The sequence below is a fragment of the Pezoporus flaviventris genome, unplaced genomic scaffold, assembly GCF_033815535.1.
Source record: "Pezoporus flaviventris isolate CSIRO_AGI_PZ_B2104156 unplaced genomic scaffold, CSIRO_AGI_Pfla_v1 ptg000025l, whole genome shotgun sequence".
In the NCBI taxonomy this organism is placed as follows: Eukaryota; Metazoa; Chordata; class Aves; order Psittaciformes; family Psittacidae; genus Pezoporus; species Pezoporus flaviventris.
Genome location: NW_026892573.1, coordinates 7,122,897 through 7,150,862, shown reverse-complemented (window position 1 = coordinate 7,150,862; position 27,966 = coordinate 7,122,897). Strand labels below are relative to the sequence as shown.

Below are 27,966 nucleotides of genomic sequence, written 5' to 3'. Positions count from 1 at the left end.
TAAAGAGGCAATGTTTGATTTTCTGCAATCCAGCCTAAAAAACAATCCACCTCCCAGCATTTTATTTTAATGGCATCCAAAAAATATCAAAGTGACTGAAATGCAAAGAACTATGCAAATCATTCTTTTAAGTACTACTAATAAATATATCAGATGCAGAGAACTAAAGCCCTATTGCCAAGTGGGATATGGATAAAACTTAATAAAAGCATAGAATTTATTGCCTTTGGTAACAAAATGCTGTTTTAAGGGTATTACCCTCATGATTCATGCCAGACTAGTAAACTAGCTTACAATCACATAAATCAGCAGAGCTATGCTGACTTCTTTCTCTGACATACTTCTTTTTTTCAAAACCTGAAGACGTGCCAAAACTAATCTTGTTTTGCTCTTTTGCCACAAATAAATCTCAGCAAGACCACAAATTATTTTATAGAGTTGTGTGGGATTTCCCTTTTCTAGATATGCACATTATACAAGGACAAATACTATTTTAAAGTATTACTTACAGACTGCCAAGCAAGAGACTCCATAATTCGATGTTCACAACGTTCTAGATGCTTTATCATTTCCCTTGTTAGGCTTGGCTCCACTCTAATAAAGCTTTCAATCACCTTGTAGAAGTCAAAAGCTTTTAGATCAAATACATTCAGAATCCATGGGAAAGACAAGTCTGTTTCAGCACTGGTACCATCACTTTGTGAAGCATTTCCTGCAGGGAAAATGGATGAAAATTATCAAGACTACAACATTCTTCCACTTCTGATGTTTCTTCCTTTTGTATTTAATGACTAATTGCTAGCTCAGAAATTTCAGTAAGCACTTTTTATATTTGTTGTATTTTATGTATTAGAACAAATGGCAATAATCACCAATAAATAACAATGCTATCTAGGATTTAAGCTTCAACTTACTGCCATATGTAGCCATGACAACCTCAACAGCACATGCCAGAAGAGATGTGTGGAAGATGTTACCATTCAGAAGTTTGCTAAGGAGAAAGAAAACTATTAATACTTGTCCTAACACTAAACTAGCAGACTTCGGTAATAAGTTAGGGGAACATACCTGAAATTCTGCACTGAGAGGCGCTCTTCCTCCTGAAATATATGTAAATAAAATCAAACTTGTGAATATTCTTAGTATTTGTAAACGCAATGCCAGTACTAAGGTACCAGTACTTAACTTACCGACTTTAGCATTGACTCCATTACTCTGTAATACAGGCGCACTCCAATCTTGTACCTCTGTTAAAAAAGAAGAAATTCAGGAAAAATTCAAGTTTTAACAGACTACAACAGGCAGACACTCATGTTCTAACAATTAAGAACATGTTCAGTTTTTTTGAAAAGCTACTATAAAGTCATTGTCCATCCCCAGTTCCATCTGCCAACAGCACTGGAGGGGCCTCAAAGGCTACTAAGGTTTGTGACTACCTAATCACATGAAGACTTAATCAAGTGTTTATGCTGATTCACAGGTAACAGGATAAAAGGCAGAGCTGACAGACAGGAGACTGTCAAGTATAAACTGGATTGAATCTGTTTTCCAAAATCCTTGCTGAGAGCACAGCTAGCCTACTGATTTTGTAAGGAAGTGAGTCACCTTTTGCAGTTTCAGGCTACATTACTCTTAATCATAGAATACCAGGTTGGAAGGGACCTCAGTCTCTCTTGGCAAACCATGATCTCAACTAGATGGCCCAGCACCCTGTCCCACCGAATCTTTAAAGTGACCAACACTAGGGAATCCACCACTTCCATAGGGAGATTATGCCAACGGCTGGTTGTTCTCACTGTGAAAAATTTTCCCTTGATGTACAACCAGAATCCCCCCAGGAGTAACTTGCACCCATTTCCCCTCGTCTTTTCCATGGGACTCCTTGTAAAAAGAGCTTCCATCTTCTTTGTAGCCACACTTCAAATACTGAAACATGGTGATAAGGTCTCCCCTGATACTTCTTTTCTCAAAGCTGAACAAAGCCATGAAAGAATACAAATAGGCATTTCACTAAATGTATTTTACCCTGCAATTTTCTCATTCTTCATTTAAATATTTCCAACATATTTTCACCTGCTTCCTGTCGCTCCTTATATCTTATAAATAATTTGTTGAATACTATCTTTGCAGCTGTTTAGGAAAAAATACCTGTTTGTTTCTCAAGTTGAAAAGAATATTGTTACTTTTTACCATTATTGATATGCACTGAAGGAGGACAGTCGGTAAGTCAGGTCTCACATTAGCTAGTACCAAGAGCTCAAATGAGTAATACTCAACCAAAATGCTAGTTACCTGCGCGCCAATTTCAGCACATCCCTGTCCAACTGCTTCAGCAAATTTCTTTTTGAAGATGTGGTCAAAATTTTCCACTCGTTTCAGGATACTGTCCTTAGGGTTCACTGTGCAATTCTAAGAAAATACAAGGAGGGCAGTGGAAAGAAATGCAAAGAAAGTACATCTTACTGCAAAAACTGATTAAGCACATTAGTCCTGCTTCACTTTGTAATATCTCTCAATCAGCTCATCCACATAAATAAAAGTGGATTTTTTAAGAAGATAGAATATGTTCATCCATTTCCAGTACCAACTACTTCATGTCTCATATGCAACCAGTTGCAACTAACTCAATTAATATGCAACTAGTACCATCGACATTGATGTCTTTAAAGTTAGAAATGTGCTTAAGCTGCTGAATGTGGACATGTGATCCTCTAATCAGATACTCCTTTTCTTCGGCTCCCTTTTATATCCCTTTCTTTTTCCATCATACATACATAAACATACATAAATAAACCTTAGTATTTAGTGCAATATTTATATACAAAAACCTAGTATTTCATGCAATAACAAAAAGATTCAAGAACTTAAAATGTTCCAGTAATCAGTAAGATAGAAGTGCTTTCCAAAATTAATGATTACATTTAAACCATCCCAATTAAAATATACTTCTTCAAAAAATGGCTGTTAAAAAGGAAGTCTCCCAAAACACACAATCTACAGGTGAGTATTTTACTTGAGTGATAATCCCAAGAATCTTTCACACATCTTCCTTCTAGTCACTTACATTGAAATACTTGATGAGAGTATCTGATGGTTTATCAGCTGCTGAATTTAAAATCATACTCAGTTGCTGAATGTTATTCATTGCAGCTCTGGAAAAACACAATAAAATGCATAATACACATTAAGGTTGGCTTGACAGTTTCCAGAGACTGAACAGCAATTCTACAAACAAAAAAGAACAACACCAAAAAACTATGATTTTAGTTCTACCCCCAGTTATCAAACAATCTGCTGGGAAATGCTGCTGTACTATGTTAACCACTAAATGCTAACTATCTAATTTTATCTAATCATTTAATTATTAGAATTATTATAATCTGTAAAGTAAATAACCAAAAGGACATAAAGTAATAAACACTAATACTCACTTTTAAAAAGCAATAAAAATGGAATTATAATTCTTGTATGTGAAAATATTCAGTCAAATCAAGCAACTCCCTAACAAAACATAAAAAAAAAACCCACAAAAAACAAAACAAAAAAAACAACCCCCAAACCCCAAAACAAAAACAAAAGACAACAAAGAGAAACCAAACCCTCTTTGGCTTTTGTACAAAAATGATACAAAGTCAGCTGAATGAAGACAGCTTTTATGTTTCAGGTCACCTGTTCCAAAGTGTAATAAGTAAGGTGTATCAAAACACGGCAGTCACAAGAAAGTAGTGACCTGTCAGCCTCAACCTCTGTGCCTTGAAAGGTCATGGAACAGATCCTCCTACAAGCTATGCTAAGGCACATAGAGGGCAGGGAGGTGATTTGAGACAGACAGCCAACATGGCTTCAACAAGGTCAAAGTCCTGCCTGGCTAACCTAGTGGCCTTCTATAATGGAGCTGACTACATCAGTGGACAAGGGAAGTCCTATGGATGCTGTCTATCTGGACTTCTGTAAGGCCTTTCACAACATCCCACCAAGCTGAGTGAAGCAGTTGACAAGCCATTAGGATGCTATCCAGAGTGACCCAAACAGCCTCTAGAAGTGGGCCCACGTGAACATCATGAGGTTCAATAAGGCCAAATGCAAGGTCCTGCACCTGGGTCAGGGCATCCTCTGGTATCAATACAGGCTGAGGGATGAAGGGATTGAGAGGAGACCTGCCAAGAAGGACTCACTGCAGTGGGGTTTGATTAGATGATCTTTAAAAGTCCCTTCCAAATCAAATGATTCTATGACTCTTCAAAAATGCAGCCCTTTTTAACACAGATGCTTTGAAATTCATTTTTCAGAGGCAGAGTTGTCAACATTCCTACTGGCAACAGCAAGAGAACATAGAGCTTTCTCCCTCCCTGGATCTGAACACAAAATCACATTAAAACTTAAATTCTTACTTTAGCTTCAATTCCTTCCATTTCCAATAGAAAGGCTACAATTTCTGTAATCCTTATTCCACCTGTTCTATCTGTAGCTAGGTTAGACAGATCTTAAATACAAAATCTTCTTAAGTTTCAAAATATTAGGGGAGGGGAAGAGGATGCGGACTTCTGCCAAAACACTACAAGCAATAAGGAAAAACATAAAGACAGTGTAAAAAAAAAATAAAACCAAATGACCCATTCTCACTATGCTCTGAAATAATACTTACACCCATTTTATCTACTGCTTTCTACATAAATGACCAGATACAAATCCACTGATGAAAATTCTTAGATTCTCACCAATTTCAGGAGGCTTTAGACCAGATCCAAAGTGCCTTAAGTCCAGAAAGACATCATTATAAGAAGATGCAAAATAATAAGTATAGTATTTTCAACATATCCTGTAAGGTGGTCTTGTTAATTCAGGGAGTTAATGACACACTTTCCGCTCTATGCTGGTGATTAAAGGTTTACTGCCATCTAGTGACAGTTCTGTGGCTTTATGAAAAACAGTTAATACAAATGAAATCACTGCTGGTGAATAAGCCCGTGCTTGAACTGTCTTAAATGGCATCAGTTTTGGAAAGCTCAGAGAAAAGCCCAAGTGTGGATGGAGAGAATGTAAATATCTTGCTCAACCTCCTCTGAAAATCAAAGATGGTTCAGTAAATTTCAAAAAGTTTTAGCAGTGCAGAAATTTGGTCCTCCTGGACCTTCTTAATAGACCTTCCAGGTCAAAAACTTTAATGAAGCGTCTTTCAGTGTTAGACGGTTTTACTTCCAGTATACCTGAAAAGTATCAATAGCTACCTGTATCTGCCAAAAATGGGACTTGTTGTCAAGGACTTTATTGTTAAATATACTGCATGTTATAGATGGCCTAGCTCCCAAAAATTGCACATTCAGTCTGGGAACTGAAAGGCAAACTGATGACTTTATGCCTAAAAAAGCATCATTGGCACCTGAAGATTTGAAGCATAAGACTAGAAGGGACAACTAAGGCAATCAAATACAGACTTTTGCAGGCACAGGTGATTAAAAGTTCTTTCATTTCACAACTTGACTATCTATCTCAGCTGCATGTCTCCTTTTATTATTTTTAAGAAGCTTTTCAGTACCTAACTGAAAACCTTTGTTACTGCTCTGTTGGCCAGAACACAGTTTCTCCAGATGGCATTTAACAGATCTGTAGTGGATGCACAAGTCCAAAGTCTAATTCATTTTTCCACAAGCAGATAAACACTGTAGAAGTACTTTTAATAAAAACAAAAATAATTCTACTCAATGGAGAAAATTGAAGTAGTAATTTAGCGTACAATATTTTAACTTATCTCTCCAGAATGCTAAACTGAAAAGCATTTACATAACAAGCTTGGAACAAGAACTGTCCGATTTTATTAAACCTGACAGCTTAAGAACAGCTTTTAAGAACAAACAACTGCCTGGACGGACTTTTTTGTTTTTCCACATAGCACACACCACTGCAATCACACAGCTGGTTGGTTCTTGAGTGTCCAGGAATTTCTAAGCACTGATTTTGTCAAAAAACTGTGTGGCACGAGGGAAAAATGGTTAACCTTTCCTGGCAGAAAAATCAGTAATAAGAAGATAAAGATCACGGGAAAAATGTGTGTGCACATACAATCTGGTATCAGGCAAGGAAGCCAAAAGATACAGAGCTAAAGTAAAGATGGAAAGGAAGACAGAAATACAGGAGACACAAGTACTATCATGGAAGTATAAAGCTGCAGTCTCACAAGAGCAAATACAACACTCTCTTTTACAGACAACTTGGACTTCTTACACATCTCAGTAAAAAGCTTTCTGTTTTCCAACAACTGTACCAGGAACTGAGGGCACTCAGTACCCCTCAGTACCTGCTCACGGCTTATTACTGAGCAGGACTGCACTCTGGTTTACATAAAAACAAAAAGACACCATAATCCCAAACCCCAGTTACTTTAAAATTAAAGCAACTACTCTAAAGGTGAATATTTCTAGCTAGGACGTTAAACAAAAGAACAGAGATTAAAAGAAAAACTCTTACCGAACAGGAGTCTGTGGAAGTGTAAGAATATGTTCCTCGTCTGAATTGGGTTTTAGTGGCATCCTGTCCACCTGTGAGCTATAGAATTGAAAAAAAAAAAGCAACTTATGAAGAAATAACAATCCAAAAAATAATATTTTCTATAATTATTCTGAAAACTGTGAAGCAGATTTTTTTTAGAAGACCTAGATACCCAACCACTCCAGTTCTTAGAACAATTCCCAAGTAGATCTGCTTCAAGCAGGATGTTGGACTAGAAGACCTCCAAAGTTTCCTTTTGACTTCTTTTTTCTTTTTTAAATTCTGCTTATGAGCAGCTTAATTTTTAAGTATAGCTGGTATTACCTCCATTTTAATCTGATTTTAAATTAATGTATTTTTCTAGCACAGATAAAGTCACAGACTTACACTGACCTCAGATCAAGTTATGGAAACACTGAATTGACAGGAAACACTGGAATTTAAGTGCACAAAAAAAAAAAACATAGAACAGTTTGGGCTGGAGCCTTTAAAGAACATCTAGTCTGACAGCCCTCGCAATAAACAGGGACATCTTCAGTTAGATCAGGTTGCTCAAAGCCTCATCCAACCTGACCCTGAATCTACAATGTCTCTAGGTAACCTGTTCCAGTGTCTCACCACTCCCATCATAAAATACTTCTTCCTTATATCTAGTTTGAATCCACCCTCTATTAGTTTAAAGCCATCCCCCCTTATCCTATCACTACCAGCCCTACTAAGAAGTCCATCCTCTTAAGTCTGCTTTAAGTACTGAAAAGCTGTTCCAAGGTCTCCCCAGAGCCTTCTCTTCTCCAGGCTGAACAACCCCAACCCTCTCAGCCTTTCTTCATAGGGTAGGTGCCCCAGCCCTCTGAGCATCTTTGTGGCCCACCTCTGGAGCCACTCCAGAAGATCCATGACATTTGTATTACTGAATAGCACTACAGAATGTGCCTGGGTACTGGTACTCGACTTGTTAATCTGGTAAACCACCCATGCCACACTTCTGTCTCATGCAAACTACCATGCCCCAAACAATTTCTGAGTACAGGCTGAAAGTCAAAATGGGCTGAAGACCACTCGCAGCAGGCAGCTTCCAAATGCCACCATCTGGTTTTAGGAAGGAGAATCTGGACAGTTAAGCCCCAAGCTATTCCATGACAGCTGGCCCTAGAGCCATAACACTGCCTTGGGCATATCTAATCAAACTAGCATGACATGGTCTTAGCCTCCTCCTTACAAGTCCTCAGCTTCCCCTGGACAACAGGGGCTAGCACAGAATGAGTGACAACTAGAGTACAGCTTCTAAATAATTACAGGCAGAGTCCCAGTTAAATGTTGTCTAATTATTTTAGGTGATAACGTAAAACAAGGCTGGTGATGCCAGAAATGCCTTAGCTGAACAACAAATTTAAAGAGGTCAACAGGATACAGAGATTTACATTTGTAACATAAGAAGGCAGAAAACAATGTAAGCTCACATTTCCTATTATATAAGACAAAAGCAATAAGAGAAATATTACCGTGCCACGACATCTGGCTGCAGAGTTTCATCATGATCCAGAAATAATCTTGCATCTATATCCTTGTTTTTGAGATAGAGCTCCTCATACTGTTGCAAGATAACTTCAACCTCAAAAAATATTAGAGGAAAAAAAAAAAAAACAACAACTTTATTTTACAGGAATAAGTCTGACAATTTACTGAATAATATAAGCTAGTCCCACCTCATGAATACAATGGTGAAATGCTAAGAGAATGACCTTGGAGCTCACAAAGTCACTTCTTACATAACAGCTAAAATATACCCAGAGGAAAATTATTCCCACATGCAAACAAAGATAATTTCTTTAGAAGATAATATAATCCAAGATCATGACACTTTTCTGAAGAAATGTAGGTCCTGGCACTGTAAGGAGCTAAAAATAGCTAGAGTAGAAGACAGAGCCCTGCAAATCAAACATTTCCAGGCTTTTAAATCTTTCCCTCCAGAAAAAAAGGAGGTGTATATCGGAGGAAGAAATGTAAAATGACTGCCCTTAGAACAATTGTCTCAGTCCCTGTCTCTCTGCTGGTTTGGAGATGAAGACCAAGGCCCAAAGTCACAAGCTTCTTGTTCTGAGTATAAGAAGAGTTTCCCCATTTCATATTAATATTTGTACTGATGTAATTCTTAAGAGACATGCTTATTTCTACAAAAACATAGACCATTATTTCGTATACATATTGTTGGTTTTTAAAGCTACTGTTAAACATTTCTTAGTTGATTAGATCCCATACTGACATGACTTCATTTCACAGGAATGTTTGTTGGTTTTCAGTTTTGTTTTTGGTTTGAGTGCCTAATGTTAACTAGAAGTCAGGATTTTTTTTTTTATGAGGGCCAGATACTAGTCTCCACTGCAAATCTGCTGCTGTGCTCTTTGCACACTCCTGCAGAAGGCAGCAGTCACCTCAATTATCTCTTCCTTGAGCTCCCAAACATGCTAAATGATTCTGTGCTCTGGAAAATTTCTGCTAGAAAAACAGGCGACAAGTGCATATGAACCCACATTAGTTCCCTTCTGTTTCCAAGAAAAGGCAAGCTGCAAATACCTCCTATACAGCTTCAAATCTTCAGGTTACTGTATCTATAGGTGACACACAGATAAACCTACTCTTTTAAGAATGGACATAAATGCATTACAAGAAGTTACCTTCTAAGGCACACTCTCGCATGCAATTGCATACAGTTGTAGTCTGCTGCATCCAGGCTACAACTCAGCGAGATGAAAGTAATTCTGCATCAACACAGCAGTCCAAACTCTGCCGGTTGTAAAACTGGGCCTAATCTTTTGGATCTCTTGCCAACATGACTACAGTAACATGTCTCAATTATATTTAAATTCAAGGGTGTAATTTAAGACTGTATGCATTTACAGACTGACTTCAGAGACATGATATTTTAATAGTTGTATTTTAGATTAATGGCCTCACCAAGATCATGGATATGCAACTCCAATGTCATCTTTTGCTTTGAACAAAAGCACTGGTTCAGCCTCAAGAAATTAATTTATAACATTCAAATGTATAAGCTAAATGCGCTCCATGAATACTGTAATCCCTGCTAAGCCACATTCCTGAAAGCCAACGCATTTTCTAGATTATTTTAGAAGAATCTATTAGAACTTCATCAATGTGTAAAGGCAATCTTAAGCGATTCAGCATGAAGTAAAGCACTGTTACTGAACAGTCTTAAATTCCTTCAATTACCTCTGGTAGCCCACTTGAAGCTACAATACCAATAGAATTCAAGAAGGGAATGAAGCTTGTGGAATACACATTTTTGACCTACAAAAAAAAAAAAGAAAAAAGAAATAACATTAGCATTAGACAGAGGCAGCCACGCACACACTGCTTTCACACCTTTAAATCAACAAACTAAATATGACACCCCTATAACACACTGCTTTGTTTTCTATAAAGCAAAAAAAATAAGTTGTTTACATATCCAAAACAGTGATACGTAAGCATGTTCCAGCAATGAATTATGCACTGCATTAGATTACTAAACTGGGAAAGAACTGCATTCTTCCCAGCTGTTTTACACTTTCACTTCCACCATCTGCTTGGATATTCAGAAATCAGTCCTTTTTACACAGGAATAGATTTATCAGAGAAAGGAAAGGAGAATGGGGTCTTTAAGATCCTACACAGAAGCAACGTACTTGCTGTGTACATCTTCTCATATCATGCAGCTGTGAAACCTCGTTAGAGCAGCCCTGTGTCCGCATGCTACATGCTTTGATCAGCCTCTAACTTCATACTCCATTCTTCACAGTTCATTTTCCCTCACAAAATTATCACTCATACCAAAGGGCTTGGGTTTTTCTGTGTTGGGTTTCTACATTTGGTTGGTTGTTGTTTGTTTTGGGTTTCTTTACCTACCTACTAGAGAAGCTACAGAATGGTAGAATACCTTCACTACTAAACCTGAGGGAATAGGTAAGTAAGCACAAGTACTGAGATTCTAAAAAAACATTTAAATAAATTAATATTCCAGATGGGGCCTAGCAGACAGACTTAACAGACTTTAACACAGGCATTACCTCATCTAAATTACAATCATGCTCTTTACAAAGGATTTCAATAACTTTTGTATCAGTATCAACTTGCTTTGAAGTACGTGTACTCCTGTTCTGACCTCTTCTTGGGGTCCGAGCTGAACCATTAACAGCCACTGCAGTCACAGCAGACTCTGGAAAGATATTCAGAACCCTCACAAGGTTAGAGGCATTTAAGGAAGACGAGATTCAAAATTTTAAACCTCAGATATCTAAATTTTTATATGATTTTTCAAGTCCTCTTCTTTAGTGTTTCCCTTTTCATCTGTTCTGTTGGGTAAGAAACCTTCATTGCAGAAAACCTATACAAAACTAAAACTATTCTTTAAATGCCTGTATCAGTATTTGGACATTTTGTTTTTAAAAGCTATCCAACACAGAAAGTAACAGCACTTTCTGTAAGAAGCTTTGAATAAGCATCTGTTCTGCAAAGCTAGGGAACTCTTACCTTTTTGCAGAGGAGTAACTATTTTTAGTGTTTTTACAGAAGTGTAAAACAAGCAGCTGAAAGAGTAGCTTCATGCTATGTGTCTGAAGATTAATAAAGTCCATGAAGCTTCCCAGGGAAGTGGTGGAATCTGTGGTTGGTGTGTTGAAAAAACATGTAGATGAGGCCCTTAGTGACATGGTTTAGTAGTGAACTTGGCAGAACTGGGGTAACAGTCAGACTTGATGATCTTAAAGGTCTTTGCCAACCTGGTTGATTCTATGATTCTACAAGGACTCAAGTGCTGGTGGGAACCTGCAATATGGTTCTGCAGGGAATTCCTCCTTTCCTCAAATACAAGTAGGAAGAAACAAGTTCACCTTCATTCTGTTAAGCTCAAAGTAGATGGCTTCAATATTGTCAGCTTGAAGGAAGTGAATTATACTAATAACATAGGTTAATATCATTAAATGTGTCGATTTAATAGTATAATCAGCATGCTGTTCTCATCTGTAATTTATATCTGTGATTTGATAACTGTTTTCAGAAAATCTCACAAACTACACTGCTCGGGTGGTTACATCTTAATTCCCTCAGCCTTAGCCAGATTGTAAAGCTTGACATCATTTGGCACAATGTGAAGCCTCTTAGTAACAAGACTCTGAACAATACATTTTGTTATTTCCTGAAAGAATAAAGCACTGTTTGAGAATTTACACAGCACCTGCACATATCACACAGCTTCAAGCTAGGATCTAATGCTTTACACTTAGGACAGTGATACTCGTACTCGCAATTTAGTCTAAAGTGGCAAGTTTCTTTCAAGATACAGTGCACAGAACTGTTTCTAATAATGAGCTGTTTCTAATAATGAGCTCCTAATCTTCACATTTTGACCAAAAAGCTATAAATCAGTGTGACACAAAATTCAAAATCAGGCAACTTCAATTCAGTGTTCTTTGAAAAAGATCTACTTTATAACATCCAAAATAAGCAGCAGCATATGTCTGTCTTCCTAAGGAGAGCAAATTTAAATTCAAAATAGTACTGGACAGACATAGAGACTTGCTTGCCACAAGCCCATCCAATCCCATCCTTTATTTGTATTGGCACTAGAATAAAAGTGAGGTTATTTGTCTTTACCTGCAACAAATAATTACTAGATTAGATAAACAGCCCCCAAAAAAGGGAATTTGAAGAATATAGCAATGAATACATCATCTGTTCTATTAAATTATAACCCAAGTGGGTATTTAGTTGTGAAACAAAGAAATAAAGCAAGCCAATTTAGTGTTATATAGTGTTTATAAATATTAGTGTTGCATCCAAACCCAGCAGAGAATAAACTAATTAGTATTAAAAAAAATTGTTTTCTACATACTATGACTCCAAATACTTCAAAATACCAATTCCATAGCTTGCAGAAGAATATACTGAACAAAAAGAGAATTCTATCTTTGAAAGTTACCACAAATGCTTAGCTCCCCTTTTAGTGAGGATTTCCAGATTTTAGGTATAAAACCTGACTGTATAAAAAGTTATTGCTGAAGAGAAGGTTCTGTAGTGAAGAGCCATTATATTTTTTTTTAAAATAGAGACACCACCTGCTAACAAAAGGTATGCAATAAAAGAACAAAGATGTTCTACTTTCAGCTACCACTGCAATTAAGTTTTCTATCCATCACAGAACTCTTCTAAACATCTGTATCATTCAGTATCTTGTACATTTCTGTTGTCATCATGTGGCTATACATCAACGAAATAAGAGTCATAGCACCATTTTTGCCTTTCGTAACTCAAAACAAAACTAAATAATAGTTCTCAATCATCATCTACCTAGAACCTGAATTCTTTTACCAAAGTAAAACTGTTGCTCTAACAAGCCCCCAAACAATTTCTACATGCAGAGAATACAGCAAATGGATGGTAAGAATAGGAGAAAAAAAAAATAGGAAAGAAAAGAAAAAGTAATTTAATTCAAGTCCACTATCATCTAAATTGAACTAAAACACCAAAAAACCCATTTTAATAAGCTTAAGAAGTTTTATTATGTTAATTATGAATGTTAGCATGATTCTAATAGAAATTTAACTAACTTGTTTTCTACTTAAGTGAACAAAACCAGAAAAGCTTACTGTATGGTTCCTTGAGCATAGCAGGAGGTGACAGTTTGATAAAATAATCTAAGACACACAGCAGCAACTGGAAAGAAATCACCAGGTCATCTTCCACTTGTAACACTTTACCTGCAAACGTTTAAAAATGTAAAGAAAACCTTTGTGAGATGTTTGTCTTAATTTTAAAAGTAATTTTGAAAAAACAAATATTCAGAAGTTTATTTAATAAACCACTATAATTATAATTCAGAAAGCACCATACAGGATGCCAGTGTTCTTTAAAGGCTTTTGATTTTCAAACTTGTGCTTCTTAAGAGGTTTGCTGCTTTTGAGATAGCATACATATGCCTACTGGGCACAGAATCCCTACCTTTCAGTGCTTGCTCCTGGTTTTTCATTTTACTACAGTGGAGTAACTAACTGTGTAGACTATTTTACCTACATGTACCTCTCATTTCTGAGCAATTTTTCCTTGCTTTCTTTTTTGTGGCCTTATGCAAGCTTTCTGAAAGCTACTAAGGAGCTGATAGCACATAGTGATGAGAAAGTCAAAATATGCTATCACACTGTATGCTCAGCCTGTGGCATTTATGAAATGACTTAGAAGTCACACATATTTAACTTTCAGAACTTTTAGAACTCTGTAATTCCAACAGTTCACAAATTATGGTTCATATGCCAGAGAAGATACAGGGCCATTCCAAGATGCCATTCACATTCACCATAGACATCTGCCAACACCAACAGTGATTCAATACAGCTACAGACCACTACTTATGCTTTATTTCCTCATGCAATTTTCCTAACTATTTTCTATCAGAATTACCAAGCATCACCCAGGATCCCCTGTGACTTCAACTATTTGCTGGTAAATTTTAGTTTTTCTTATTCTCAGTAAAAAAAACAGGCTGGAAAAAAAAAAAAAAAAGCTTTGTGGGTTTTGCTTTCTGCTTATGCTTGGAGAATTCTAGTAAAAAAGCTCCACAAAGCTTAGCTAATCCAAGACAGATTTTCATGGCAGAGATGTTTACACCGTTAATTTACACAGGCCTGGAGTAAGCAGCAATTAAGATACATGATTCTTTCCTTTTTGTAGGAGTAGTACAATGAGACAGGACTCCTTGAACCACTATAATTGTTTCATCACTCAGCTTTAACTGGCACCGCTGCCTTTTCAAGGAAGAATGGTTCAAAGGACATGATTTCAGGGATTTACTGTCTTGTAATCTGCCAATCTTTTCAGGGAATCACCCATTATGAAAATACTGACAGACCATAAAGTACCTCGGAATAGATTCAAATAAAGAATACCAAACTTTAAAGTAAAAAACAAAACAAAACAACCTTAGAAAGCTTAAATACATATATATTCACATACAGGAACTATATGCCGGTGAAAAGAATAGTAATACTTCCTCACATGCAATTTGGCTGTTACAAAAGCCACGCAATTAAAACATTCTGGGCCTGTAACTATGCATATTCGTAATAAGGATGCTAGTTCATGCTGGACATGTAAAACAAACTCACAAACTCACTTCAACAATATTCATTAAAATAACTCTTTTAATTAAAACTCACCTTTTGCCAGCAAAAAAGTAATCCAGTAATTTTTCAGGACTAATACAGAATTGAGCTCAGCAGAAATCCTGTAGAGACACATATTGTCTATGGAAAAATTCAAGGCAACATGCAACATTTCCCATACAGTTAAGTTTATTAATAATCTCATTCCATTCCCTACATAAATGTAACTACACATTTGAAAAAAAGGAAGCTCTGTAAAGCCACTCAAGAATTAGGAAATGTCTGTATCATCCATGGAAAAGAAAGTGAACTTAGATAATTCACTTAACTGTTACAAGCCGTTTTCTCTCTTGTGCCTTTGACTAATGCCCTATCTCCAGTCACAGAATGAACACAAGCTCATTTGGGAGTTGCAAAGGCATCTTTTCATCCACTCATTTCTAGGAACCTCACACTCCAAATGTTCTATTTCCATCATACCAAGACACTCATCATAGGATGGTGATCCTTCATGGAAGAAGGAATCAAACGTGTATCACTTCTGTGGCTCTCATCATCTCACTGAGATTCAAAGTCACCACTGAATCTAAATTAAAATCCTTGACATACTATGACGTAGGTCAACCTTAATGCATTAAAGGATAAAATGCTGACATGTTTTACATCTTATTGTAAACACAACTTAGGAAAGTCAAACTTACTCACTACTAGGTTGTTCCAGATAAATAAGGCCACAAGTCCTAGAAAATAAAAATAAATTCTTATTTTTAAACACATTTCTGAAAACAAACTATGGAATATCTTTGACTTCAATGCAGTAAAAACATGGAGTTCACAGAACATTAGCCTAGCTTAAAAAAATAAAATGCTGACTCTTGGACAACACATTAACAATAGAACAGCTACGGCCCTGCCAGAGCTGAAATAATGCTGCTGTGTATGTCAAAGCTTTAACAGCAAAACAATTTTAATTTGGTATATTTTTTTTCTTCAAAAAGAAAAAATTTGTATGTACATTGTTAGTGGCTTGTAAAACACCGCAGAGTACGTACTACAGTTGTGCATAACGCTATAAAAGGGCATTTTAGAATCTTCACTATTACTGCAGTGTCACTGCAAGCCCTGTGGTTTAATGTCACTTCCTAATTATTCTAGGTACATGTCATTTCAAGAAATAGACTCAGTTGGTTTAAAAACAAAATCTCTGGTTTTCCCTTGAATGGGAAAAAAAAAAATTTCAAATCCTGTTTCAAAAAAAACTTACTGCAATTTAAGTTTCAAAAAAGTAAGCAAGTGAACTTTTAGAGACCAGAAAGACTTGCAATTAGCAAAAAAAAAAATTGCAACTTTCATAGAACTCCATAGCTTCAAGACAACAATAACCTTTACAAAAATATTTTGATATCAACATTACACCCAGGGCAACAGTGAATGTGACTGACTGGACTTTGAAAAGACAAACTCCTATCATATTTATGCCTTGATTCTATAAACTACCATGGGTGGCCTGCTACCCCTTTCAAAGGCCATTTAAGAGATATTTGAGAGCCTTTTGTTGTTTGAAAGGCAAAACATTACAGTGACTCTGATTTCCATAGGTGAGAAATAGCACAGCATTCTGAAGCAACAGTTTATCAAACAATACAAGCACCAAGGAACACTTCATTGTTTACTAACATGAAACAGTTTTCTACTGGTATATGCCATAGAGAATTTCACAGACCAATTAAAAACTGTCTCAGAAGCTATCAGATCTTGCCAATACACATCTGTGCTAACACTTATTTGCCTGTAAAAGGCTCTAGTGCCGTTATCATCAGCCTTCAAGTTAAAAGGGAGTGCAGCAACCTACCACCTCAGGGTAATGGCATTTCAAAAAAATACATCCGCTTGATAATCTTCTGATTTGCAAGTACCACATAGAAAGCTCTTAGCATTTTGCCATATGCACATTCAATTTATTCTGCACAAAGAGAATGTACCTCTGTTTTTATTGTATGGTCAGCTAAAACACTTGGGAAGATCTTCCTTGATTACAAGTGAGAACTGCTAATAGAGCAGGCTCTGCAACACCCCTAGATACTGGAACAAAACAGCCTTCAGTTCCAGGTATGAGGCAGAGAAACTGTCTTATTTGTGCTTTTTTCCTTTCCAGAGCTCCTTAGAAAGAAACTCTTGGATCAGGATTTGGGGAGTGGTGGGCAGGTAAAAATAGAAAGTCCACTAAATAAAAGAAATATTAGATAGTGTAACAATCCTCTTTGTATCTGAAGAAAGCTTAATGTCATGCTACTCTTACTGCTGTTTGCAATGCAACAGGAGGATTGTTTAACAATGCATTGTAATAGAGTAAAATGTAAGATGTGTTTATTCAATGCATGTAAACAGTTCCACTTCACTGTTCTGTAAATATTAGTGCATAGAGTTTAAACGGTCTCTTCTAGTATACAGTTTGAAAAATGTAAGTACTTAAATGTACTTGCATTACTTTAACATTTAAAATGTTAAAATGTTGACAGCCATAAAGAATACAGAATTTCAAAATAAAACACACATACTACCTTTCGAACTTGTGGTATAGTGCAAGTAATACATCATACTTCTTTTTCAGCCTTGACACAGTGCTATCAACTTTAGTGCTTACAGTATCCATGTTAACATCCACCTCTTTCAGAAACTGGAAAAAAGTGCATACACTGAAAAAAGAAAAATACGACAGATTATCATAACTATGAGGATGAGTGGTCTGAAGTAACTCTTACCAAAAAAAAATAAAATAAAACACCAAAAATACCCACCTCACCAAAACCCATTGCTTTACTTCACTAAACTGCAGCATATTCTTACTACAACTAGCAGTGACCGAGAACCTTGCCTTGGGAAACACTGCTTGTCTACCTTGAGCCCAACCTTGACATCTTCCAGATGCAAGAATACTGTTCAAATAGGCAGCAGAGGCATCTTGTGATACAGACTCTAATACAGAAAGAAAGTTTTCTTGGCTAGCACAGGTATTATCTCTGGAAGTCAGAATTTGCTAACTAGACACAACTTTCTTCCTTGGTCTGCCAGTAAAAGCACAAATATCTAACACAGACATTTCCACCCTTCTGTTCTACCTAAAAGTTCTACTTCAGAAATGTTCTTACTTTAACAACATGAACCTTGGCTCCATCCATGCTGAAGAGACACCCAAGAATGAAAACCGAGATGACTGCATTGGATTATATGGAATTTCAAGTCTTGCAACAGGTACTGAGGGCAACCACATCCCCACACTTTCTAAATACTATTATACCGGGGGCCAAAGTTTTCCCTACTCATCCATGTAATATTATGGCCACCAAGAGAACATAGTCTTGTAATATTCATAACCAAAATGAGCAGATTGCTAAAAATTAATGAAGAAGCTATCAAATATACTTGACTATTTCAACTATATCAAACATATTTTGATCCTTTATCAGAATATTCAGATTTTTTTACCTTTGTCAGATTAAAAAACAGAATATAAACCCAGTTAGAAGTTCATCTAGGATTTCTTTTACTGTGGAATGAAAAAGCTTTCAAATATATACCTGTGTGGCTCTAGAGAGCAAGATGACTGGTAAAAATCTCTGCCAGTTTGACATTATAGCTGATAAAAACCCCAGGGCTAACAAGAAATTGAGTATTGCTAAAATCAAAACCAGCAGAGTAATAGCTTACGCTTTGAAACCCTGAGGGAAAAGGTCTCTTTCAGTTTGTAGCACAAGTTGGTAGGTACTCAGGTGGAACATGATGAAAGTCGCTGCACAAATGCAATTACATTTTATCCACATGGTTCCAAGTCAGCCAAGACTGAAAAGATTAAGTAGAAATATAGAACCTGACTGCTGCTCTGGGAAATGATGCAAGGTGGAAGAGGCATGCAGAAGTCTAATCTTAACAGATGACTTGAGTAGACGGGTATTTTGGCCCAAGCCTGGGGCTACTGCCACAATGCACCCAGCATTCTGCCTTAGCCTCTTGCCCCAGAGCATTCACAGGCTCTGCTCCTGCACATGCTTTCAATACAGTTATCAGGCAGATGGCACTAAATTTCTGTCTTTAGATGAATCTAACACAAGGTATGCTTTTTGTTGTTGCCACCTAAATGTATCTTAAAAAGCAGGTATTGTCCTATAATCTTAATTTCTGTATTATGAACTTACTGAATATACAATGTAACAGTAAAAATCTCCTAGCAAAAGGCATGTACAAAAGTACAAAACTTACTCTGGCATTAAAATGTTTGAAAAAGAGCAACATGCTGGCAAACTATTTGAAGAGCAGTATTTTTTTTCCACTTCTTGATTTAGCCCAAGCCTAGTGTTGGAAAAAATGTCTTACAGAAAATCTTAACAAAGGGGAAGAAAGGAATATATTTTATATGTAATTTCCACCAAGTTTAATTGATGAAGACTTTAGCTTGAGCAAGAAAAATAACCGGCTGTGTAACACAATCACAGCCTATCTCAGCTGAATCAAACAAGTATCATTGCTTCCTCAAATAAAATGTGACAGAAAGTCTCCTATTCACAAAAACATTCAGAATTCCCATGAGTAACCTTCACTTTAAAATCTACTAGCCTGCTATGCACAAAGATTTACAATGCTTTAAAATGTTGACTAGTTAATTGTTGAAAGTAAATTCACACACTTAAATTCACTTACTTCATGCCTATACTTTTCAGAAGCTCTGTGAAAGTGAATGTTATTTCATCCAGATCAACGGCTACAATAAAGATACAGACTCCCCATGTTTCCTTTTTCTTCTTGCTAGAAGCCTTTTAGAAAGAGAAAAGAGGTTTTATATTTATTATTCAATAAAAGTGGGTAACATACGGAAAGCATTAATTAGTCCAAACAGGATTAGAAATGATAAAACAAAGTATCTTGCAGCAAATATTTGACTACCGCAACCAATTATTTGGTAACTGCAAACTATTCCAAGTTTTACATTTCAGATTAAAGTCCAAGCACTTCAACTCTTATTCCTAGAGCACAAGATCAGTTTTACCCACACAGTTCAGCAAAGCTTTAAAATAGGAAGGTTTGGTTCCACAGAACCTTTATGCAAAGCAGAAGCCATGATTTACTTTTTTATAGGTTACTATATTTGACTGTAACAAGACACTGAAGATTAAGGAATCAGGAGAAAACCCTTAAGAAATAAACAGAAAGTCATTACAAGGACAGACAATAGATACTTATGAACTTTATTCTCCAGCTAAGTCCCAACCACTTGTCACAGCTAAACCACGAACTCATCTCTTTGTTTAGTAAAGTGTGACAGTAACAAGCACCTTCAGGCATTCTGCTACCATAAATACACAATCAAGGTCTTCTGCTGCTTAGAAGTAAGGTAAGGTACAAGCTGTAACTCATCATCCTTCATCAAAGAAAAGCCACCCTACAATGACAGATATGCCATCCAGAGTTCAACCTTGAAGGCTCACAACCTAGTCACTTGGAGCCAGTCAGGCATCAGTTATGATTCCACCAAAACAGCATCTCAGTGTAAAAATCTCTAAAAAGCAATGTTTTGTATAAGCATGGGAGAAACAACTGAACCAGATATACCACAGGTTTCAGAAACAAAACTATTTTGAAGACAGAACTAGGTGAGGGTGCAGCCCTGTAAACAGCAAGTTCAGCATACTCTTTGGATATTTAGCATCCTCATCAATACACCCCCAATGACAATCAGGCCTACAGCTGCAAAGGAGCAGCATTTCAATACATCTCTCAGCAGCTCTAGGTCCAATTTGACATATGTTAGAGGATGGTGTGAAAGAAAGTTTTTCAAGTTCTTTCCTACACAAATGAATTAAAGCTGAGTGTAGAAGAAAAATGCAGCAGCATCATTCCCTTCAACTGTTTTGCTACAACCATAACTCCAGGGGAGCCAACCCTATAAAACAAATTAACAGTTTGTTTACAGCCAAAGACAGATGATTCATCCCAGATGGACTGAGGGCATGGGAAGGGACACAAGACAAATTCACAGCCAGAAATTCATTTCTAAGGTTTTTCTTCTTGACCACAGCCTGACTCAAGATCTTTGTTGATACACCACCACTACAGAAAATGGGCAGGACAAGGGCTCAGTATTTACCCTGGGCTGTCATGTCAGTAAGTGACTTCCAGTGACCTTATTTCAACTCATCAAGAATCAAAGCCTACCAATCACTGACTCAAAGATTATTTAGTATCTAATAGTCTCTATAGCTTGCTTTCTTTTTTTATTTAGGATTCTGCAGAGCCAATGTTGTAACTTTGGGTAACATAGGTCAGTTCTGTTGAATCAATATAGTTTTCATTAGGAAAAGATCTAAAACTCCTAAAAACTCTTTCAAAATATTTCTTTCTTATTCTGGACTAACTACTATTTTATCCAATTTAGCAGATCATCAGTTTGCCTAAATCTAGTGAGAACAACATGAAGGAGTTATAGCTTAAAATACTCAAACTGAACTACTGTGAAATGGGATTTTCGCCCCTCTTCTTTCCAGCTGTTGTTGCAAGATGCTGAAGGCACTAACAGAAGTAACTTCTATTCTCTACCTCAAGAGGCTCTCCAGAGCTAAAACCAGTCAGAGGAGGAGATGGTCACAGGGAGTGTCAGTTCTAGTTTGCAGTTAGAGATGTGTATTATTCTGTCAACACTGACAAAAGTTTTGATGACAGCCTACAAAAGTGACCCAGGAACAGAAACTTCAAATGATGTTGTATAAAAGAAGGTCAAGAGAAATGTACATGACAAATACACAAATGTAGATGTGGTTCTGATTTAAATGGGATACAGGATGTCACACTCTAAATACCAGCACCCTAAGTTTTTAAGGGGATTATGTGGAACTTGTTGGCTTACTAGAAACTCAGCTACCACACCCTAATAAATATAGGGAATGAGCTACATGGTACAGGAAACATTAACAGATATGTTTATGGCTACAAGGGAGTAAGATGGCAGGGGAAAAGAATTAAGAAGCATTCACAATAGAAAACTGATCAGAATCAAAATTCATAGGAAAAAAATCCTAGAAAAATCTGAAAGCAAACACTGTCTACATATAAGAAGTTCAGTATAAAGACAGTTAGATCCTCCATTTTTCAGCAATAAGAGGTTTTAATTTTCTATTGAACATTGTCTGGAATGGAAGATTACTATTAGTTCTCAACAGATTAAATATAATACTAGCTAAAAGTAATACAAGTCAATGAAAAGTATTGAACCAATGAAAATAGTTCTGATGTGAAAACTTCCCACTTCACTTTTCTTGCATGAAGCAAGACTGAGGGCAACATCAATCTTTCCCCAGGATGAGCAGAAGGCAAGTAAAAAAGGAAACTATGCCAGTTAGCTACGCTTTTAAGGTGCATGCATCAGCAAGAGGCCATGGTGATGATTTATGTTTGCTAAGGGACTTTCAACAGCTCTTCATTTTTTTGTTTAATAATAGAAGATTCTAAAATACCTGTAATTTAGTTCATCCATCCAAAGCTTCAGTGGATTCAAGTTCAGTCTGGCTGCAGTTCTATAAATAAGAGACAAAGCTCTACACAGAAAAGACTTTATTAGCTCATGTGTGTTTCAGGCTTTTGCCAAAAGCAAGAAACCTCTGCATGTCTTCTAACACAATGTTGAGGTGGTTTACCAACTACAGTCTTTTCTTTTTCATGAGAAACTAAAATCAAAATGGACTTGATTTAAATGTGAAATTTTATGGATTTGGAATATTTGACCTGCTCATCACTAACTTCTTGGTCTATATAGAGCAACCTTGCTATATTTAAGAACTCATTCACTCCTCCACTTCAGCTATATAGTTCATCTTGTAAGTTTTCTTCACTAAGAACACAGCTCAGCTCTCATGCAAATGAACTGCTCTGCAGCAACTGCATACCAGTGTAAGTGACCAGCTGGAGAGAATTTCAGAAAGTAAGATGAGAAATTAGAAACAAGGAAAGATGACAGAAACATCTTCAGGTGCTAGAGACTTTCTGGGGAAAAATAATAACAATACATCAACAATAATGCATTCTCACATCCATGGGATACAGAATAATCACCACTGGCTTGAATTACAGCACAGAAACAGATTAATGTAGTACTTCAGTAAGAGCTAAATTAGAAAGGACTAACAATGCAGACTGCAGATCTTTCACCATCAGAATTTTTTTAATTGCAGGTTAGACATGCACTTGATAAAAATTACTCAGGAATTCATGAGTCTGAACAGCTGAGCAGCAGCAGAACAGTGGACCACATTTCCTAAACAGTGCTATGAACAGCAAACAAAAAATGAAGCTCCTACCCACACACCACATACTGCAGCAAGTTGGACTGATGAGGCTGAAGCACAACAGACCCTCAAGCTCCTTGGCAGATTCTTATTTCTATCAATTTCCTAAACCACTTCGATTTTCTTTAAAGTTTGGTTCCAATTTAGTTGCCATGTCATCTGTTCCTCACATTGGTTCTTTCAAACATATGAAGCAACAATTCACTCAAGTTTCATTTTCCTGCTTACATCACCCAATATTATAGTTCAGATTCTCATTCTGTTGTTCCTTACCAAAACAAACAGTAGCAGAACAAAACAAATGCCCTGAACTTGTTTTAGCAGTTTTAGTATGGCTTCCTGTACTTCTCCTAGTCTTTCTCACACCAACAATCACATGCTGCTCACCAAAGCACATTAGTAATTCCACTAAACCTATTCAGAGTTTACAGGCATTGATTCATAATACAGATTTCAGGGCAGTTATAAAAATTAAAGAGTATGAGAGAAGCAAGCATCAGAGCCAACTGCTAAGCCAGCAACTGTCAGTGTGCAAGAGACTTAAATTAAAACAGTAAAAACAGCAACTCTAAACAAACACTTTGTTTACCTGGGTAGGTTGGTTTGGTACACAAGAGAAATGACAGAAAGAACAAAAGTCTTTGTGTGACACTAATACAAAAGCTTTTATTTATATACACACTTCCATGTTTACAATAAACTTGTGTGGGAGTTCACTGAATATAAAAAGAATTTAACAAATAAAACATCTTTCTGGTCATGCATCAGATACCTTCCATCATACCACACACCAACAAAGTGCTGATTCAGTCCAACATTTCTGGAACCAGTGTTTGGGGTTTTATCTGTGAGATTTAGAGTTATGTTTTCCTTGTACAAGAATGTAATTAAACTCTGGCTGTCACAGAAAAAAGCTTTAATGTTCTCCAGCTATGAAATAAAACACCACCATATTTAACAGACAGCTTTGAACAAACAACTAGACCTCCACACAGGTCTAGTTTTTCCAACTAGAAGTCAGCTTCATTTTCCATAAAGACTGTGCAACATTCTCCACACTTCTCACAGGGGTTCAGCTGTTTCAAGAACTCCAGGCCCAGCTGCACAGCCTTGACTTAAACTGCTGCCAAAACAGATAACTTGAGAGCAGTGTAAGAAAAGCTACAGTGCAGAGCTACGCAAAATAAGAAAGGTAAAATTTCAAAGAGAAGTCAGACCATTAGCAGCACAAAGATTCAAAAGGAAAATACCCATGTGGAAAGGTGTGACATCCTGAAGGAAAATAGCAGTAAGCCAGCCAGTTTTGGTGGTGCCAGTAGCTTCAGGTGTTGGCACAGAAGATTCATTCAGGGAGCAGAGAATACTAACATAACTGGAACAAGTCACCCAAAGAAGTTATGGTTGCCTCATCTTGGGAAGTGTTCAAGTCCACTTTGGACAGGGTTTTGAGCAACCTGGTCTAGGGGAAGGCATCCCTGTGGCTGGGAGGGGCTTGGAGCTAGATGATCCTTAAGGTCCCTTCCAACCCAAACCATTCTATGATTCTTTCTCCTCCTGACTAATGCCCATCTGGTCAGCAAAGGCTCTTTAGGTCGCTCACTGAAGACGCAGGCACACTCAGACTGATAGGTCACTACATCCTAGTAACCTTTTGTGTGTGTGTGTGCCAAAAACAATTGCTTTATACTTCTAAGCTGCATATACCTTGCTTGCAGAGTCTCTTTGCACTTGATTATATGTACCCTCAGTTAGCCAAAAAGGACAGTACTAATAGATGTTTTCACTTTAAGCCACTAAATATTCACTGAGCAAGGCTACAGTAGGTGTTCAGACTAGGCCCAAGCCCACATCTGCACCCTGAATCTCTGCCAGTTACTACAATACCTAGTGTCTGGACCACACCACTTCCTAGTTAGTGCTGCAAGTCCCCTCTGCATCCTCAGAGGCGTGGCAGGCACCGTTCTGAGATCAACCACAAAGAACAAGGCCAGGGAAAGTAAGGTTTCAGGTCTTTTATGCTCTGTAAATGGATTGAGAGTGGGATCATTAGATGCTACCTCTATTTCCATCAGTGGTCTGATGATTTAAGCTTCCTCAAGTTCAAGCCAATGACAGGGTTAAACAGAAGTGTTCTGGTAGGTATTTTGTCTCAGCTGGTGTCCTGGTATTTCCCTTTTTGCTTCAGAATAGAAAGCTGCTACATAAGCAGCTTCTGTTGCAGTTCAGAATTGAACAGGTTAGCACTGAACCACATTGATTAAAACACACATAGCTGGTGCTTGCAGGACAAACCCTGGGAAAACCTTTCCAGCACATTACCTTCACCACAGGGGAGAAAGGAATGGGCATTTAAATATAGTCTCATCAGTGCCTGCAACTTGAATCAGAGTCAGTCACCCTGAGAAGACAGGCTCCCTGTGATAACGGTTTCACTTGGAAAGAGAAGCAGCAATTAGCCAGGCTGTTAACTTGCTTTACTTCAAACTTGAGTGAAGCCTGCGCTGGTCTCAGCTAGAAGTGCCTGCCAGCTCCCTGTGGCACACTTGCTTGTTGTCATCTTCCCCATTTCAACACGTTGCCAATACATCAGAAAGTCTGAGGAAAAGGCTTTCGATTTATCATCGTAGAATGGCTTGGGTTGGAAGATCCCTTAAAGACCATATAAGCTCTAACCCCCACCCCCCCCCACTCCAGGCAGGGACACCTTCTAACTAGGTTGCTTAAAGCCTCATGCAACCACAATGTAATGGAGACTTTTTCCCTGTACAGTGAAAGGCTCTTAGCATAAGCCTTAACTGCAAGACAATGAATATTAGCTATATACCACAATGAAAATCTAGTCGTTGCCTTGTTCTGAATAGGTAAAGGAGGTCATTTTCAGATGCTGAAAGAAAAGGTTTCAAACATACTGCATCATATCTGACGCTGAAAAACAAAATTTCACCTGTAAGTGAAATTTCCAGAATTATACTGAAACCTGCCTTGCTTTTTTCACTGAATGGAACCAACTACTCCTGGTTTAGTTCACAGAGAGGAGCTCAACTGCGCTTTTAAGTAAATATTCTCTTGGATCCATGGCCAGAAATTGCATCTATTGCTTAAAAAGTTGTACACAGTCTCTCTCCCACACTGTAAACTGTATTGTGTTATGAAATTCAGATGCATCAAAAGCAGGTATACCCATGCTGTGGTTTGAAAGCCACAAACAAGGTATTACTAGTGACAGTACAGATGTGGCAGGTCAGCTCAAGTTGCAGAAGTTGCAACTAATACATGGATGCTAGCCCACACAGCAGGCATAAGACCAGAGGTATCTTACATTCTAATTCGGTCTGTATAACAAAGCCTCAGTCATGATTTAATTGCATTGTAGCTGTTCTACAAGCAAGCTTGTTGAGACAGCAGTAATACACTAAGAAGGAATAAAAAAAAAAAAAACAGAAGAGGCCATAACATTTTAATCTGCTTACACATGCCCAATGACTAACTTTGAACGGAAATACCTGAGTGATAAGTACATAAAGCTTAACATGCAAGCAAAAAAGTGTTTAACATGCAAACACTTATTTGTAACAACCTTCTTCAGACCCCATCTGCAGCCTCATAAAGGATGCAACTGGAAGGAATGCACAGAAACACAGGATGACTAGTACAACGCTGACTCAGACATATTCGAAATAACTTGTGGTTTAAAGAATTAGCTAATCACATGGCATTGTTTTCTACTGTCATTGATTAGTAACCTAAAAAACCTCTTGATTCCATACCTTTATTAGAAAACCTTAACAAGAAAAGGAGATATACAGAAACTAATTTATATAGGTACGCACAACATCCAACTTCAGTCGAACGGCACTTCGTAAAAACAGTCATGCTGCACAGGCCTTGGTTGAAAGACACCTGCTCCCCAGAGTTAAATAATTCATCTCGGGCACAGGCCAGACACCACACCAGAGGGATGAACTACAAGCAGCAGGTACTCACTAAAGCTCCATCCGCAGCCGATAAACTCTCGTACGTTTTCCAGGCTTTCTCCCTCACGCCCTCGGACACTTTCAAAGCATCACAGAGCCCAACGAAGTCAGCTTCGCCGATGTCGAGCCTAGGAAAAGCAACAGCCATCGCCAGCGGGATCTCCGTGCAGGACACCGACTACATATCCGGCCCAGAACTACGGAAGGGCACCGGTGACAGGGCCCCACCCAGCAGAGGAGCCGGGACAGAGGCACAACCTATCCCGCCGGGCACCGGGAGCGCGGCAGCACCTCCGGCCCGGCGCAAGCCCGGCCCACCACAGCAGCCTCCAGCCCGCACAGGACGGCCCCGGCCCAGGCGGCGCTTACCGGGATGCGGAGACCGGCGCAGAGCCGCTGTCCGGGCTGGCGCGCTGGCTCTTAGCGGCGGCGTGGCCCGCCCTGCGGGGGGGCTTGGGCGGCATGGCGGCCTCTGGGACCCGCCGTACAAGCGCCCGCCGCAGACGGCAGTAACGACGGGCAGCCGCTGCTCTCCCTCCCAAACTGCGGGTAAATTGCGTTCCCTCCAGCCGCTCTGCCGCCACTTGCGGCCCGGCTACCGCTCCCCGCCGATGAGGAGAAGCGGCGACCGCGGCACACAGACCGGCTCAGCGCGCCCCGGAACCCGGAAGAGGAAGCTAACCGCACCAGCCGCTCAGCCAATGAACAGCTTCTTTCTTCGCGCTAGCCAATGGGAGCCGGAGCTTCTATGCACCGGTAGCGTGAGCGACGGCGCGCCCCACGGCTCGCGAGCGGAGAAGGGAGGGGAGGGGCGGGGCGGGGTGGGGCGGGGGCGGGGCTCGGCTCCCTGAGGTAGCGGCTGTGGGGCGGGGGCGGAGAGGTTTTCCAGGGTCCTTCCGGCACTCCAGAGACAATAGCATTGCTATTTCTGGTGTTTCGGGCACTCCACAAGCTGGAGGCAGTCGATACATCTTTTCTTTGACATGGGAAGAATCACAGACCTGTATGTAAAAGTAAATAACC

At 38.3% G+C, this 27,966-nt stretch overlaps 1 protein-coding gene across 3 annotated transcripts in view; it reads right to left on the bottom strand.

Annotated features, from left to right (window-relative positions):
- RB1 (RB transcriptional corepressor 1) overlaps window positions 1–27,481 on the bottom strand; it is a 73,426-nt gene extending 45,945 nt beyond the window's left edge. The window contains exons 1-17 of one of the 3 annotated variants that reach the window (XM_061457373.1): window positions 27,313–27,481; window positions 26,954–27,071; window positions 19,335–19,447; window positions 17,201–17,335; window positions 15,341–15,379; window positions 14,694–14,761; window positions 13,131–13,241; window positions 10,554–10,702; window positions 9,718–9,795; window positions 7,989–8,098; window positions 6,466–6,543; window positions 3,065–3,152; window positions 2,293–2,409; window positions 1,191–1,247; window positions 1,069–1,100; window positions 915–991; window positions 510–712 (exon numbers count right to left, since the gene is read on the bottom strand). In XM_061457373.1, the coding sequence (XP_061313357.1) occupies window positions 510–712; window positions 915–991; window positions 1,069–1,100; window positions 1,191–1,247; window positions 2,293–2,409; window positions 3,065–3,152; window positions 6,466–6,543; window positions 7,989–8,098; window positions 9,718–9,795; window positions 10,554–10,702; window positions 13,131–13,241; window positions 14,694–14,761; window positions 15,341–15,379; window positions 17,201–17,335; window positions 19,335–19,447; window positions 26,954–27,071; window positions 27,313–27,407 (1,668 nt within the window). In that variant the 5' untranslated portion in view covers window positions 27,408–27,481. Of the gene's footprint in view, window positions 1–509; window positions 713–914; window positions 992–1,068; window positions 1,101–1,190; window positions 1,248–2,292; window positions 2,410–3,064; window positions 3,153–6,465; window positions 6,544–7,988; window positions 8,099–9,717; window positions 9,796–10,553; window positions 10,703–13,130; window positions 13,242–14,693; window positions 14,762–15,340; window positions 15,380–17,200; window positions 17,336–18,347; window positions 18,545–19,334; window positions 19,448–26,953; window positions 27,073–27,312 lie in introns of those variants that run through there. The other 2 variants (XM_061457375.1, XM_061457374.1) reach the window with 2 other exon arrangements.
- Window positions 27,482–27,966: the final 485 nt, after the last annotated feature.